The sequence below is a fragment of the Stomoxys calcitrans genome, chromosome 4, assembly GCF_963082655.1.
Source record: "Stomoxys calcitrans chromosome 4, idStoCalc2.1, whole genome shotgun sequence".
Taxonomy (NCBI): domain Eukaryota; kingdom Metazoa; phylum Arthropoda; class Insecta; order Diptera; family Muscidae; genus Stomoxys; species Stomoxys calcitrans.
The window spans coordinates 161,911,978-161,929,777 of NC_081555.1; the positions used below are offsets into that span (position 1 = coordinate 161,911,978).

General features: G+C 37.6%; 2 protein-coding genes across 3 annotated transcripts in view; one reads left to right on the plus strand and one right to left on the minus strand.

Annotated features, from left to right (window-relative positions):
• LOC106095381 (uncharacterized) overlaps positions 1–17,800 on the plus strand; it is a 129,291-nt gene that overhangs the window by 105,301 nt on the left and 6,190 nt on the right. The gene's annotated exons all lie outside the window — the stretch shown is intronic.
• LOC106087832 (caspase-1) lies at positions 3,268–13,925 on the minus strand. The gene is made up of 4 exons (XM_013253008.2): positions 13,323–13,925; positions 10,184–10,359; positions 9,954–10,113; positions 3,268–3,676 (listed from the first exon to the last, which is right to left on the minus strand). The coding sequence occupies exons 1-4, from the start codon at positions 13,690–13,692 to the stop codon at positions 3,402–3,404; spliced, it is 981 nt and encodes a 326-aa protein (XP_013108462.2). The 5' UTR covers positions 13,693–13,925; the 3' UTR covers positions 3,268–3,401.

Below are 17,800 nucleotides of genomic sequence, written 5' to 3' on the forward strand. Positions count from 1 at the left end.
GGGTCTAACACAACTCACTGTACCAAATTTCTGCGAAATCGGACAATAAATGCGCCTTTTATGGGCTCAAGACCCTTAATCAATAGATCGGCCAATATGGCAGCTATATCCAAATCTGGACTGATCTAAGCCAAATTGAAGAAGATTGTTGAAGGGCCTAACACAACTCACAGTCCCAAATTTCGGCGAAATCGAACAATAAATTCGCCTTTTATGGACCCAAGACCTTAAATCATGAGATCGGTCTATATGGCAGCTATATCCAAATCTGAACCCATCTGTGTCATATCGCAGAAAGATATCGAGGGGCCTAACACATCTCACTGTCCCAAATTTCGGCGAAATCGGACAATAAATGCGCCTTTTATGGGCCCAAGACCTTAAATCAAGAGATCGGTCGATACGGCAGCTATATCCAAATCTGGACTGATCTAAGCCAAATTGAAGAAGATTGTTGAAGGGCCTAACACCACTCACTGTCCCAAATTTCGGCGAAATCGGACAATAAATGCGTCTTTTATGGGCCCAAGACCTTAAATCGAGAGATCTGTCTATATGGCAGCTATATCCAAATCTGAACCGATCTATACCATATTGCAGAAAGAATTCGAGAGGCCTAACACAACTCACTGTCCCAAATTTCGGCGACATCGAACAATAAATGCGTCTTTTATGAGCCCAAAACTTTTAATCGAGAGATCGGTCTATATGGCAGCAATATCCAAGTATCCTTCTTCTGGACGAAAATGTCTATGTGAGTCTGATGGCGTCGACAGTCACCACTTTGGACCGCTGGGTGTTCAACCGAGTTTCTCTGCTACGAGGTAGGACAGGGAGAAACTCCGTTCAAACCCCGTGCGATTCAGGGCGGTAACTGTCGACGCCATCAGACTCACATAGACATTTTCGTCCAGAAGAAGGAAGATGCCTTCTAGTTCTAGTGAAATTTGAACTGTTTTGAACACAGGGCTTGTCGGCTCCTGCAATCCGCCAGACTTTAGCGATGTGGTCGATAATTCCTCAGGCAAGTGTTCAGCAACAACTGCTGAGTCGTCTTCCCTATTCCCCAACCCCACCGCTACAATAGGCCTTCAGTTTCAACTTTTTGAATCCGTAGGATATAACCCTTTCAGACTTGTTAAGGTCTGCCAGACAGCCGGTGTTTAGTAGGAATACTGCATGTCTCCGGTGACCATCAGCCTCATCCAATCATCCAGTCGGTGGCTGAAAGATTGGGACTACATTTCCTTAGTCTTCCAAGTATCGCTTCAGGATCTGAGGGATTCCTTGGTATCCAAGCATGCGCCACCAGAAGGTATATCATCCTTCTTAACTTAATATAGTGCAGCACCTGGCCAGATTTCATCAATCTTTTTTAGCCCACAACGATACATTTTAATTAAGCGTTGATCGCCGAAGGCAATTAGCCTGTAACGGCCTCGATACCAGCCTGCATAATCACAATCTGGAGGAGACCCAGGAAATTCCGCAGGGACGTCGAAGTATCCTTATGACAGTCCATCGACTATCCCACTCCAGTTATTCCTAGGTATGCAGCCCTGTTCTTCTCCCTTGTTGACAACTGCCATCACCAAATTAGCGACATTAGCAAAGGTTCTTGGACCCATCTTACTGTTGTTCGCCCTAGTTCTTTTAGGCATGGGATGCCCTCCAGGTGACCGCAGCCTTTTCTATCTAGACGTATAGTTTTTGGCGTAGCCTGTGCAGCAAATTCCCGAGCACAATTTAGAGAGTCTCTTTCCCATTTAGTGAGAGTCTTAGGATCATTCGCACCAAGCCTCTTAATAAACCTAAGAGCGATGCGTCTTCTATAATTCCAACCCCTTTAAAAAGCGTGTTGGTTTGCCGGGAAAGGCCGATGGCCTAGGCAAATTATAGGCATGCCAAGAAAGAAAGCCCCTGCTGACCTGTCGGCTAGTGGAACCTGGAGCAGCCGCTCCACCAGTCAAAGTTTCAATAGCCGACAACGTGCTACGGGCTGATACTATCATCGCAGTTTTTGGGTCTTTGAAGTCCATTGTAAGCCTACTCCCGGGCTCTAGTTCTGCCGCTCCACTGGAAACGGAAGCAGATCATCTACCGCCTAATGGATATCTGTATCGCAGCTATCCTTGAGTGAATTCAATTTTTTCTTCCAAAAATAATGACCTATTACGAGCTACAGGAAAATTCTTGCGGAGTAAAATAACAATACGTCCGCTCCACTCAACGGTTCAAACAAGAAGTCAAAAATGCAACTCTTCACACAAATTCCCCAAAAGCAACGCGTAAAAGTTACAACATTCAACTTTGACGCTTGAAAGCGAGCTTCATTATGTGAATTGGTGTTTTTGGTCGTCTAAGTTAAACATTATTTAACTTTTGCGAGTTGTTTTTTAATATTTATTTGCAGAGTTGCATTTTTCAACGCGATGCTCCTCATCGCTCATTCTGTTTGGCCTTTAGGCATTTTAGTTCATTGTAATACAATAAGATTTTAGTAGGTAATCGAACCCTCTTAAGGCTCCTTAACACGGTGTGTAGGTGTCTTATGACGTGTCAAATTTAGCGCATGTACAGTTGTACATGTTGTGTGATACAAATGAAAATAACACATTAAAATCACTTTTCAAAATATCACATGTAATTTTTTGGTTTAGAGCGTACTCTATTCCATCATGCAAAAACCTAAAGACATCAGCTGTTTTTGTTGTCAGTCGAATGAAAGCAACCCCAAATTAAATTGTTTTCACAAATTTGTGATTTAACCACATTTCTAACAACTTGAACACTTTAAATGCATTAAAAAAATTAGATGCTCATATTTGTAGGTTATAACATACGAAATTAACATACAGATGTGATAGTAAAAATTATGAATCATATGTAAATTGACAATATTAACAAACATTTTAAATTATATGTGAATACAAAAAGTGCCACGCCATAAGACAACTACATGCCGTGTAATAGCGGCCTTAGACATTTTTGTCCATTGCGATTTTCAACAGCATTTAGACGTAGCGGTTGTGTTAATCCCGTGCCCTGCCCACTTAGTCATCGATACGCACATATCATAAAATTCAGTTATCACTGCATTTTGTGCATGTACAAAACAGTTTAGTCACTGATAAAGCACATTTTTTCGCAAATTCTATAAACAGAAAATAATGTTCATTTATATCAGAGATTAGTTTCAAAGTTGGCCTATTGATGTCCGCTGATAAAAATCCATCATAAACTAAATGTTATAAATTAATGTTTGTCGTTGGCATCGATACATGTATATTTATTACTTTTTTTCTTTTAATAATTTAATATTTTCTTTTTTGTTCTTTTCTGTGCATATGTTTGTTGGTTTATTTACGCTATGCTTGTGTCTATTCTAAAAAAAGACTCCTCTAGTCTGATGTTTTGCTGCGGCGTTTTACTCGCAAATAAAATGTTTTGGTCAATGTTGATAAAAAGTTCGGCATTTCCTTCATTTGATTGAGGGCCTCGTTTTTAGCATTCGATTGATACTCATAGGCTACTTTACGATTGACCGCAGTCAGAAGTCTTAAAAATTCAGCACCTTTGGGTGAGAGAGCTTCATTCGCAGCAGCTTCATCGAAGACAGAGCACAGGCTTTGAATGAACCATGAACCATTTTCCACATTACGGAAGGAGTAGTACTCTGAAAACAAAAAAAAAATTAAAGAAATTACACAAGTATTAATCCACCACCATGAATTCCGCTTAAAATTTTACGTTATTAACTCAGTTTGTGCTTGAATTATTTTGTATCATTTAAATCTGGAATTGCTTGCGGCTTCCATGGTTTCAAGAATTGATTTCGGGGATATTTTAGGCTGCTGGGGGCTCAAGAAGTCCGATTCGGATCATACTCGACACAAATGTAAGAAGCCAGAACAGAATTCTTTGTGCCAAGTTTCCGACGATCCGAATGAAAATACAGGCAGATAGGCGCTCAAAAGTCAAATCAGGGGGTCGGTTTATATGGGGGCTATATCAGTTTATAGACCGATTAGGATTATAGGATGTTGGAAGTCAGAACCGAAGTTATTGTGCCAAATTTCAGCATAATCGGATAAAAATGGAGGCCTATAGGGGTTCAAGAAGTCAAAACTGGGTTTAAAAGGGTGCTATATCCAAATTTGAACTCTTTGCAATCCCCAACGACCCAGTTTGATAAAAAGTTTCTGTGCAAAATATCAGACGGTTATCTTTATACGTTCCACCACTGTCGTGATTTCCACAGACGGACGGACGGACATGGCTAGATCGACTAAGAATGTCTAGATGATCAAGAAAATATACACTTTATAGCGTCACAGATCAATATTTCGAGGTGTTGCAAACGGAATGACTAGATTAGTATACCCCCTATGGTGGTGGGTCTAAAAGAAATTAATTATAGACAAGTAAAAAGGCGTCAAGTTCGACCGGACCGAACTTTGGATACACACCACCTCGGGTATATATGTAAACCACCTTTCATCAAAATCCGGTTCCGGATTTGGACCAAATACTAATCGGTACAAGTCATTGTTCAATTGTGTATAACAAAATATTGGCCTTTTTAGAAGCTATAACTAAAAATAAACCGATCTGAACCATATGCGACACGGATGTCGAAAAGCCTAACTCAACCAACTGTCCCAAATCTCGGCGAAATCGGACAATAAATGCGCCTTTTATGGGCCCAAAACCTTAAATCGAGAGATAGGTCTATATGGCAGCTATATCCAAATCTGGACCGATCTGGGCCAAATTGACGAAGGACGACGAAGAGCCCAACGCAACTCACCGTCTCAAATTTTGGCAAAATCGGACAATAAATGCGCCTATTATGGGCTCGAAACCTAAAACCGAGAGATCAGTCTATATGGCAGCTATATGCAAATCTGGACCGATCTGTGCCAAATTGACGAAGGATGCCGAAGGGTCTAACACAACTCACTGTCCCAAGTTTCAACGAAATCGGATAATAAATGTCGCTTTAATGGGCTTAAGACTCTAAATCGGAGGATCGGTCTATGTAGCAGCTATATCCAAATCTGGACGGATCTGAGCCAAATTGACGAAGGATGTCGAAGGGCGTAACACAACCCACTGTCCCAAATTTTAGCAAAATCGGATAATAAGACCCTAAATCGGAGGATCGGTCTATATGGCAGCTATATCCAAATTTGGACCGATCTGGGCCAAACTAACGAAATATATCGAGGGGCTTAACACAACCCACTGTCCCAAATTTCAGCAAAATCGGATAATAAATGTAGCTTTTATGGGCCTAAGACCCTAAATCGGCGGATCGGTCCATGTGGGGGCTATATCAAGATATAGTCCGTTATAGCCCATCTTCGAACTTAACCTGCTTATGGACAAAAAAAGAATCTGTGCAAAGTTTCAGCTCAATATATCTATGTTAAAGACTGTAGCGTGATTTCAACAGACAGACGGACGGACATGTCTAGATCGTCTTAAATTTTTAAGCTGATCAAGAATATATATACTTTATAGGGTCGGAAATGGATATTTCGATGTGTTGCAAATGGAATGACAAAATAAATATACCCTCATCCTTCGGTAGTGGGTATAAAAAAAAGTAAACGCGTGCTAAGTCCGGCAGGGCCGAATCTTATATACCCTCCACCATGAATCGCATCTGTCGAGTTCTTTGCGCAGTATCTGTTTTTAGACAAACAAAGAATAACGAATAAGGACGGAGAAGTAGGACGAGTAGCTATATCAAGTTATAGTCCGCTTCGGGGCTCAAGAATCAAAATCGGGAGATCGGTTTCAAACGGAATGACTAGTATACCCCCTATGGTGGTGGGTATAAAAAAAATAAAAATAAATTATAAACAAGTAAGTATTGCACACGTATGTTGAAGGTCATAGGAGAAGCCGTTGTACAAAATTTGTGCCAATTAGAATGGGAATTGCGCTCTCTAGAGGCTCAAGAAGTTAAGATCCCAGATCAGGTTATATGGCAGCTATATCAGGTTATTTGCGCCATACTCATCACAGTTTTTGGAAGTCATATCAAAACACCTCATGCGAAATTTTAGCCAAATCGGATGAGAATTGCGCCTTTTAGTGCCTCAATAAGTTAAGATCCAAAATAGGTTTATATGGCACCTATACCAGGATATGGACCGGTTTAGACTATGCACAGTTGTTGAAAGTGATATTAAAATACTACGTGCAAAATTTCAGTCAAATCGGTCGAGAATTGCGCCCTCTAGAGGCTCAAGAAGTCAAGACCCAAGATCGGTTTATACGGCGGCTATATCAAAACATGGACAGATTTGAGCCATACTTAGCGCAGTTGTTGGAAGTAATACCAAAACACTACGCGCAAAATTTTAGTCAAATCGGACGAAAATTGCGCCCTCTAGAGGCTCAAGAAGTCAAGACCATCGATCGGTTTATATGGTAGCTATACCAAAACATGAACTGATTTGGCCCATTTACAATCCCAACCGACCTACACTAATAAGCTTTACTCCTTCGAAAGATAGCGTGCTTTCGACAGACAGGCAGACGGACGGACGGACATGGCTAGTTTGACTTAAAATGGCACGACGATCAAGAATATATGTACTTTATGGGGTCTTAGACGCATATTTCGAGGCGTTACAAAAGAATGGCGAAATTAGTATATCCCCATCCAATGGTGGAGGGTATAAAAATACTTACAAAATATCGGTTTATATGGAATCCCGATATGGGTCATACTTAGCTTAGTTGTTAAAGGTCATATTAGAAGTTATTGTACGAAATTTAAGCCATATTGGGTAAGAATTATGTCTTTTTGAGCAGAGGTGCACAAAAGATTGCATGAGTGATTTACGCTCTTTAATTTTTTTTTTTTTAATTCTCTCCGTGACAAAAATTAAATTATTTGACAGAGCGAATGAAGGTTTTTAAAAGGAAACACAATAATAAGAAGAAAATTAAATAACTCTTCCTTTCGTGTCTAGCGTTGAAACAGAATAAAGGCCTAAACAGAATGAGGGCGTTTAGGAAGCGTCGCGTTGAAAAATGCAACTCTGCCAACAAATGACAAAAAATCAACTCGCAATAGTTAAACAATTTTCAACTTTGACGACTAAAAACACTACTAACGTGTAACAGCGCGGAATGACGCACGCTTTCAAGCGTCAAATTTGACTATGTTTAACGATTCCGCGTTGATTTTGTTGGATTTGTGAGCACAGTTGCATTTTTGCAACGCGACGCTCAAAAACGAAGCACAACGCACATTCTGTTTCGGTCTTAAAAGATTGTTTTCAAATTGAAATTGAATTTAAACAAGTAAAAGCGTGCTAAGTTCGGCCGGGCCGAATCTTATATACCCTCCACCATGGATCGCATATGTCGAGTTCTTTTCCCGGCATCTCTTCTTAGGCAAAAAAAGGATATAAGAAAAGATTTGCTCTGCTATTAGAGCGATATCAAGATATGGTCCGGTTTGGACCACAATTAAATTATATGTTGGAGACCTGTGTAAAATGTCAGCCAATTCGAATAAGAATTACGCCCTTTGTGGGCTCAAGAAGTAAAATAGAGAGATCGATTTATATGGGAGCTATATCAGGCTATAAACCGATTCAGACCATAATTAACACGTATGTTAATGGTTATGAGAGAATCCGTCGTACAAAATTTCAGGCAAATCGGATAATAATTGCGACCTCTAGATCCTAGATCGGTTTATATGGCAGCTATATCAGGTTATGAACCGATTTGTACCATATTTGGCACAGTTGTTGGATATCATAACAAAATACTACGTGCCAAAATTCATTCAAATTGGATAAGAATTGCGCCCTCTAGAGGCTCAAGAAGTCAAGACCCAAGATCGGTTTATATGACAACTATATCAGGTTATGGACCGATTTGAACCATACTTGGCACAGTTATTGGATATCGTAACAAAACACGTCGTGCAAAATTTCATTCCAATCGGATAAGAATTGCGCATTCTAGAGGCTCAAGAAGTCAAGACCCAAGATCGGTTTATATGGCAGCTGTATCAGGTTATGAACCGATTTGAACCATACTTGGCACAGTTGTTGGATGTCATAACAAAACACGTCGTGCAAAATTTCATTCTACTCGGATAAGAATTGCGCACTCTAGAGGCTCAAGAAGTCAAGACCCAAGATCGGTTTATATGGCAGCTATATCAGCTTATGAACCGATTTGAACCATACTTATCACAGTTGTTGGATGTCATAACAAAACACGTCGTGCAAAATTTCATCCCAATCGGATAAGAATTGCGCACTCTAGAGGCTCAAGAAGTCAAGACCCAAGATCGGTTTATATGGCAGCTATATCAAAACATGGACCAATATGGCCCATTTACAATACCAACCGACCTACACTAATAAAAAGTATTTGTGCAAAATTTCAAGCGCCTAGCTTTACTCCTTCGGAAGTTAGCGTGCTTTCGACAGACAGACGGACGGACGGACGGACGGACGGACGGACAGACGGACGGACATGGCTAGATCGACATAAAATTTCACGACGATCAAGAATATATATACTTTATGGGGTCTCAGACGAATATTTCGAGTAGTTACAAACAGAATGACGAAATTAGTATACCCCCCATCTTATGGTGGAGGGTATAAAAATACAAATTGAAATTAACATGAGTGTAACATACACTCATGCGTTTGTTCATTGGTTTCTGTCTCAGCAACGACTGAAGCCAAGAAAATAAAGACGCGTTGCAAAATGCAGCTCTGCAAAAACATTCCGGAAAAGCAACGCTCAAAAGTAAAACAATTTTTAATTTTGACGCCTAAAAAAACCCTTTTTTCGTACGGCAACACAGAATAACACTCGATTTCAATCGTCAAAGTTGAAAAATTTTCAACTTTTGAACGTTGAGCGTCGCAGTTTTTAACGCGACGCTCAAAAACAAAGCACAACGCTAGCGTAAACAAATTTTTGTTTTCTGCACCCCTGTTTTCGATGCTCAAGAACTCAATTCGGGAGATCGGTATATTTAAGCTATATTATGTTATAGGCCTATTCGGACAATAGTTAGAATAACTGTTACAAGTCATAAAGGGTGATTTTTTTGAGGTTAGGATTTTCATGCATTAGTATTTGATAGATCACGTGGGATTTCAGACATGGTGTCAAAGAGAAAGATGCTCAGTATGCTTTGACATTTCATCATGAATAGACTTACTAACGAGCAACGCTTGCAAATCATTGAATTTTATTACCAAAATCAGTGTTCGGTTCGAAATGTGTTCAAATTTTGACAAATTTTGTTCAGCGATGAGGCTCATTTCTGGTTGAATGGCTACGTAAATAAGCAAAATTGCCGCATTTGGAGTGAAGAGCAACCAGAAGCCGTTCAAGAACTGCCCATGCATCCCGAAAAATGCACTGTTTGGTGTGGTTTGTGGTTTTTCAAAGATGCTGTTGGACGCAACGTTACGGTGAATGAACACATTTCGAACCGAACACTGATTTTGGTAATAAAATTCAATGATTTGCAAGCGTTGCTCGTTAGTAAGTCTATTCATGATGAAATGTCAAAGCATACTGAGCATCTTTCTCTTTGACACCATGTCTGAAATCCCACGTGATCTGTCAAATACTAATGCATGAAAATCCTAACCTCAAAAAAATCACCCTTTATAAGAAATCATCGTGCAAATTTGAGCTAAATCGAATAAAAATTGTGCGGGATAGGTTAATAGATTATGGACAGATTCGCACTATACTTGACTTTAATATTGGAAGTCATGTAGACTTGTGGGCCCCTAGCTTAACTCATCTGAAATATTGCATGTTTTCGCCAGGTAGACAGGCCACATTGTGGTGTCTAAGACTTTTATTTCGAAGTGTAACGATGTTAGTACCACCTCTTCCTGTAGAGGAGGGCCTAAAAATACTTTTCGTATACTCACTTTCAAAAGTCGAGTACATAACCAACATGTCGGCAGTATTTGGTATGGCATACGTTATAGTTGGCGGTTTTGGGGGTATCACATCGGCTTCAATTTGCCTGGACATGGGTGCAAATTCTGTGAAGGTGACAGCTTTTTCAAGATTTTCTCCACGACAGGCCTAGATTAAAAATCCAATATTTAGAGTGGGCTTTCTTTCTTTTTATTTAGGTAAATTAATATGGACTTACTTGAATGAAAAATAATTTGGGCTTATTTATGAGCGACTTGCAGTTCTCACCCAGAAAAGGATTCCATAAACGTTCAACAGGATAGGACATGTCCTTCGCATAAACCTTACCCTCAAGGCCATGTGACATAACAACTACTATGAGGCAATCATTTTGGCTATGATCTTCTTGGGCAGCTATAAAAAAAAGAAAAGAATTTAGTAAAAGTTTACGTTAATGATCCAAGGACAAAAAACTGTGTAAAGGCCGATACTATGTTTCACAGATGAAAAAACATGTTTTTGAAACAATACAAAAAAACTCAATTATAACATAATACCAGGATGCACTAATAAGGTGAGGTTTTGATTTTGCAGTAAATCCAAATGTCAAAGGCTTGATAAAACATCTATGATATGTTTCTAAAATCTTAAAAATATGTTCTATTCGATCCATTATTCCACACATAAGCAACAAAACGGTGATATAACGATAAAAATACAAATACAAAACACATTTGTAAAAGATAAGTTGTAAAACAAAGTTTATATTCTAAAACCACTTTGACATTTCAATTTACGACATTTGCTACTCAAGGTAGTTTCGTTAGGGTTAGGTATTTGTTGTTGTGCTAGTGACGCTACCGCTACCTCATGGTTGTGTGTTACCATTTTTAACAATAATGCGCACGCATCCCCATAACTCGTAGACACTTCGTGAAAAAAAAATTGTACTCAACTGTTTGCTGTACTCTACCTGGGTTTCAAAGTCATTAAGTGCAATTCCAAACTCAGTTCTTCAGATGGTGTCGTCCTCTGTACGGTTGTGATGTACAGAAAAGCTGTCCTTTGAATCCAACTGAGTATTGATAGTGGCCAGGATTCACTAATAGAAGTTTAAGTCACTTGCGAAAACATAAAGTGTATAGGCCCTTTGAAGACCATTCAGGATGTCAAATCTACCAATTGAAAATGTCATCAAATAGGAGAAAACGTAAACAAAGAATGATTGTAAAAAGGGAACAAGTTGACATCCTCAATGCCAAATGCTGCCAAAAAATTGTATGTCGTACAACAACATAAAAACCATATGTTAAAATCGCCATCTTGTCATCAAACAGATCAACGTTTTGCCAGCAAACACAAAGTAATTTATGTGTGTGTGTGTGTGTATACGTGTATACAACAAAGAGAATGCAAACAAAAATCTGACATCTTAATAGCAGCAAACCTGACCGGCTGTTTACAGCTGTTCGGGTTTGATCGTCTTTTTAAATCCGCCTTGGATTATTATTGCTTATTTGTAGTGTTGTACACGAGGCCATAACATTATATAGAAATATAGGTCTGCAACTTTCGTATAACACCATTGCTTGCTAAATATATATATTCCATTGAATATTCCATTATCAATGAGTGCTGTCCATTGCAGTTTTCGCTAAATGATAAGGGACCTCCGTTTTTGTGCCGACTTCAACCGGCATGACGCGACATCATTTCCTAGACAAGATTTTACATGGTCGGATACCTCAAATGTTGCCAATTAAAGAAGGGAAAACCACAGATGAAATTTTTTCTTACGTATTTGCCGGAATTATTACATCCTCATTGACTAGGTAAAGGGTTTTCTGATTCCCTTAAGGGCACTTAAAGAAGTTTACATCACATGCCGAGTACCAGACGTGGAAAGGTTAAGGGTGTCAAAATATTGTAAGTTAATAGGCCGGTTCACGTACTTTTCCATTAAAAATATGCCAGTAGAGTAAGCACAGCCTCTACTCTTTTTTGGTATTTATTTGAAATAAACGGTTAGTTTTCATAAAATAGCTGTTCGATGCTGCAAATTTCTGTTGGGAAAAAAACCTCCAGTAGAAATTTGTAAGCTCTCAGTTACCAAACTCTCACGCATTCTTCCACTCTCTTCTCCTGGCAAGTAAAGTACGCGAACGACTTACAGTAAAAATTTGTGCAAATTTTGCACAAATTTTTGTGTACGCGAACACATATAATGTAAATAAAAATCCAGTTAACTTTACATCGTCAATGTACTGTCAAAAATTCAAAAAGTTTTATGGCAGTTGATTGTCTAACTTTTCCCCATAGAATGTCATCTTCGTCTTTGCTTATATTTTTCTTATACCTAGTACTGAGTTCAACTTTTCGCTCGAACAACTGTCAAAAGACATTATAAAACGTATGATGACCAAGGCGAATTTAAAAAATAATTCACAATAATAAATAATTCAGCCATGGATGGGGACGAAGAAATTGCGGTCACATTCCGTAGATGTGGTACAGAGTTCTATGAGCAGAGTAGTAGTATACAAATTTTACTTTAATTAATTGCAAATGTAATTTAATGTTTAAGAACTGGGTCACAAACGACTCTCCTTCAATGTAGTAGTTTTTGTTGGGTGTCATTGTACGACTTTTATTTGTATTATGTCGTCCAAAAACAATAAACCAATAAATTAATAAACAATTTTCGTCCGAATGAACTTAATACTAGACTTAATTTGTTTATTTTTCAGTGAATACATTTTCACATTCTCAATGTTTATGGGGGCCTTTCCACTAATTGTTTGTGGCAAGTGACGCATCCTTTTATTAGTGACTCCTGATGTATAATAGAAGCAAAGCAAAGAAGCAGAATTCAAAGGGCCTCATTCCCGCAAAAAAAGGTATTTTTTAAGTTATCGATTCCCCAAAATTGTGAAATAACAATTGGGGATTTTTATATATAAAATAAAAAAAAATTGGCCCAGTCGCTCAAATCAGTGAGTAAACAAATGGCAAACATTGTCTGCCGCATTATCGGCGTAAAAATTTGAAGATAACGACTATACCTTACCCATTGCTTTCGGGTTTGGTGAGTTATAGGCAACCACAATCATTTTTAAGTGGAGTGCAAGAACACAAGTTGCTGATAAAAAAAACCATTTGGATTTGTTTTCAAACAACAATTACAGGTGTCGCGAGGGGGAATTCCTATCAATTGATACCAATGCCAGAAACCAGTAACGACACATATATATATAAACACAAAATGCTAAACTACCACTTTTTCATTGCTGTGCAAGCAAGATATGAATACAAATTAAAAAAAAAAGAAAAATTAACAATTTTTGAATGATACATACTAACGATACAACACCACTTACTTGCTTTTAACTTCTCGCTGACCTCAGCAAATGTCAGCTCATCATAGACGCGCACATCAAAACCATAATTAAGGAGTGTTGCTATCATGGCATCTCTATCTTTTTCGGTGCCTGCACGTTGCTTTTGTCCTTTGACATCTTTGTGATTAAAGATCAAAGCAATGCCAGCATTGGGATTAAAACAATTATACTCATCTTCATCGGTGGGCCTGGAAATAATGACCTTCTTAATTGCATCCTCCGCTTGGTTGTTCCACGGGTCATTGGCATTTTGAGAATTGTTGCCAGTGGCGCGGGTGGCATCAGCCTTGTCATGTTTCGACTTTCGGCTCGAATTCTTTTTAAATATCGAAAAATCTGACTCATCCATTTTGGGGATAGCGTCCGTCTTTCGCGTTCGTCTTAATTGTAGGAGTAATGCAAAGCTACTAATGTTCTTCGTAGCAATGTCTTCGACATTTAGCGCCACCACCGCCGATATTTGAAGAGTTTTCGTAGGGAACTATGTTATCTTATCAGGTTTTGTAAAATTTCGAATTTTATGAATATTTGATGACAGTTAGTTTATTTACTCTCTATAGAGTATCAAATACTCAAGGGAGAGAAAATAAATAAAAAATGATTAGAAATTTCCTAAGGAACAAACGTAGTACACTGAAAGAAAAAGCAGTATGAAATTGGAAATTGAAAGTATCGGTTGTGTGTTTGAAGCTGAGTATTCTGTTCAGATTTTCAGGCGGAATGCTGTCAAACTCCATATAAAAAAACGTCAGCGAAACGCTGGAAGAAAATAGGTGAAAAAGTAGTACTCTGTTTATAGTGAGAAAAATGACAAAAAGAAATTTAAGTGGAAACGCTTGACATCATTGTCGGCATCATTTTCGTTTTATTGGTTTCAATGGTTCGTTTTTTTTTTGTAATTTTATTCACTTGCAAAAAAACATTAATAAAACCCTAAGTATTAAGAAAATAAAAACAAAACTTAACTGTCAAATCCCATTCGCGAAGCAATCAAAGATTTCCGCGACTATTCCGAAAGCAGAATAGAATACCAACCCTAAGTTCACTAATTCAAGGTTGACGAAAACAAAAAATGGAAAGGCCCCATGAACATTGAGAATGTCAAATTGTGAAAATGTCACTAGTAGAAGAAAATGTGAACGTTTTTATTTATTTGCCCAATTTTGTAATTTTAAGCCGCTTGGCCCATTTATAAAATTACGATAGAACTACACATTTATATAAAACTATATAAAATGTATGAACATTAGGAACAAGATGGTGTAAATGTCTTCCTTAGTGACATCGACTACGCGGATGATAAACGCCTCTTAGCACATAAAGACAAAATTGAAACCCTTGAATGAAAACGCAGTCAAAGTAGGCATGAAAATAAACATAGCTAAAGCACAGTATGCACCCACTGGCGAACTTTTCCTTATGATAAAAAACGCACTGACATATCCTAAACGAAATTTTCGTTACTGGCGACACCATTATGTATTCTACACAACTATGTATTTTTCAGTGGCGACATAAATGTCTTTGCTGCCACCAAAAATTTCGCTTGAATTGCATATTCAGCTTACAACCAAATTGATGCGGATAGGAGCAACAAATGTTGATAACTTTTCCTTCTTATGGCTGGCATTCATGACATAATTATCAGGTAGTGTACCATAAACAGCTGAGTACAATTTTTTCACTATCTGTCAGCGGGTTTTGGTTTGTGTATATTATAGTTAAGAATCATAACACACACAATAGATAGTGCACTCAACATTTTGTTGTTGGGCAACTGCCACTACCTGCAAATGAATATATCTTGCTGGCACTATGTTTGTTTTTAAAAACTCATATTTTCGCGATTACTTTTTTGAAACACTACACAAATAACATGATAAAATAACAATTTTATTAAAATTTTGCCATAAGAAATGAGGGAATATCCTACTGAATGGAATCAGCAAGTTATTTTGCTTTAAAATCTATTATCTAAAAAAGTAATCGGCGAAAAATATCGCGAAAAGCGAATATAGTACCAGCTATTAGAGCGAAGATCATTTTTATTTCACAAATTTTCGCTTGTTCCTCTTTTGATACGAGCTTACGATCGGAAATTTTTTACAAAGGATCTTATTTTCTTTTTTGTTTTGTTGATACCTGATTATTTCGAACCATTTAGCACGAAGAGACTATGGCATTTCGCCCGAACAACTGTCAAAATACACTACGAAAAAATGGAAAGGAAAAGTCGAACTTGATTTGTTTGTTTGTTTTGTGTTTTTTTTTTTCATATAAAATTAATGCCTTGATTACTGCAGGTTTTGGAGTGTTCCTTAGAATGACACAAATGTTTATGCCTATATATAATAAATAAATTATTATTTGTTTGTTTAATTTTAATCGATGTTAACATTTTATTGAACAGATAACTTCGCAAATTTTAAAGAGAGAAAGAGAATGCCAGTTCTTTATATCAAGAGTCATTACCAACTGTTTGCTTTTTAGGAGTACACATTCACACACCCACACGCCACTCAATCACTTGCTTATCTGTCACAAATTAGCGGGTTTTAAATAAATAAACAAAAACAGCAGCTGATCCATGCCGTAATTGTTCTTTCTACCGTTGTGTTTGCTTATAACATCTCTATGCTTGCCTTATTAAGGCATCAGTAGGGGATATGAGTAATCAGCTGATTTCTAGAAACCGTTACCCTAGCATTACTATAGATATGAAGAAAATTTAATTAAAGCATTATCAGTGGGGTGGGGACAACAAAATTTTAAAAATAATCCAAAATACGTATTTACTAGCCAGAAAACGTGCTACTTTCATGCTTATAAATTCCATTGGCAAAACATATCAATCCTAGGCTTCAGAGGCAGCCACTCTCGTGCCGATAAGGGTTACGCATAATTTTTTATACATTTAATAGTATAAAATCTTACTGCTACTATTAATGAGCTTCTTTTTTTGTTCTTTTACTACAAAATCGTTAGGAAATATTTAAATGGCTTCCATGAAACAAAACGCTCATAATGGCATTATTACAGTTAGGAAATGTAAACCTTGGTGTGGGTGGGGGTCAATTCTCCCCTCACGAATGCTAACATGGACTTCGTGAAGATATGAACTTTAAATGTTTGTTAATACATACCTACATATTTAACAGTAAAACAGTCATGCTTATGTCAATGTACTTTTGCATATACGAGTATCCATACACTTTTGTTAAAAATGTAACGATATAGTATGTAGTATATATGTATGTGTCCCTATAACTTGATTACGTAGCATTTAAAAATAATAGTGTCAGTGTGCGCATGTGTAAAATGGTAATTGAGGCTAAACATTTAACCGCAAAGATTTAACCAAATTGATTTCAAGAGTCTCTCTTTTAAAAGAGCTATACAATAATAAAATAACAAAACACCACCTTTAAAGCCCACCAAAAAATATTCCAACGAAGACGTTGGCGTCGACGACAACGACACCACCAACAAACAGAAAGAACCACATTTACAACCGCCAACACTATAAAGCAGAGCCCCAAGAATTGGTTCACGCTTTAAAGTACCTGTGTATTGGTTATATCACACATATGTGTAAAATGAATAAAGATATCTCATATGAAATGATACAATATATTAGGGTGGTGAAATTGAAATGCCATGATTAGGGATTTTTATACCCACCACCGTAGGATAGGGGGTATATTCATTTAGGTATTCCGTTTGCAACACATCTAAATAAGAATTTCCGACCTTACAAAGTATTGGGTTGCCCAAAAAGTAATTGCGGATTTTTTAAAAGAAAGTAAATGCATTTTTAATAAAACTTAGAATGAACTTTAATCAAATATACTTTTTTTACACTTTTTTTCTAAAGCAAGCTAAAAATAACAGCTGATAACTGACAGAAGAAAGAATGCAATTACAGAGTCACAAGCCGTTGAAAAAAAATTGTCAGCGCCGACTATATGAAAAATCCGCAATTACTTTTTGGGCAACCCAATATATATATATATATTTCGGATCGTCGTAAAATTCTAAGACGAATAAACGATGTCCGTGTGTCTGTCCGTCCGTCTGTTGTAATTACTCTACAGCCTTCAAAAATTGAGATATTGAGCTGAAATTTGGCACAGATACGTCTTTTTGATGCACGCTGGTTAAGTTTTTGAACGGGCCAAAACGGACCATATTCGGATATAGCTGCTATATAGACCGATCTGCCGATAAAGGGTCTAATGCCCTCAAATGCTTTATTTTTATCCGATTTCGCTGAAATTTGAAATAGTAGGTTATTTTAAACCTCCAGACATCTGACCTAAATATGGTTCAGATCGGACTGTAGCTGCCATATAAACCGATCTGCCGATAAAGGGTCTGAAGGCCATAAACGTTTTATTTGTTACCAGTTTTTGCTGAAATTTAAAACTGTGAGTAGTTTTAGGCTTCCCGGTATCTGA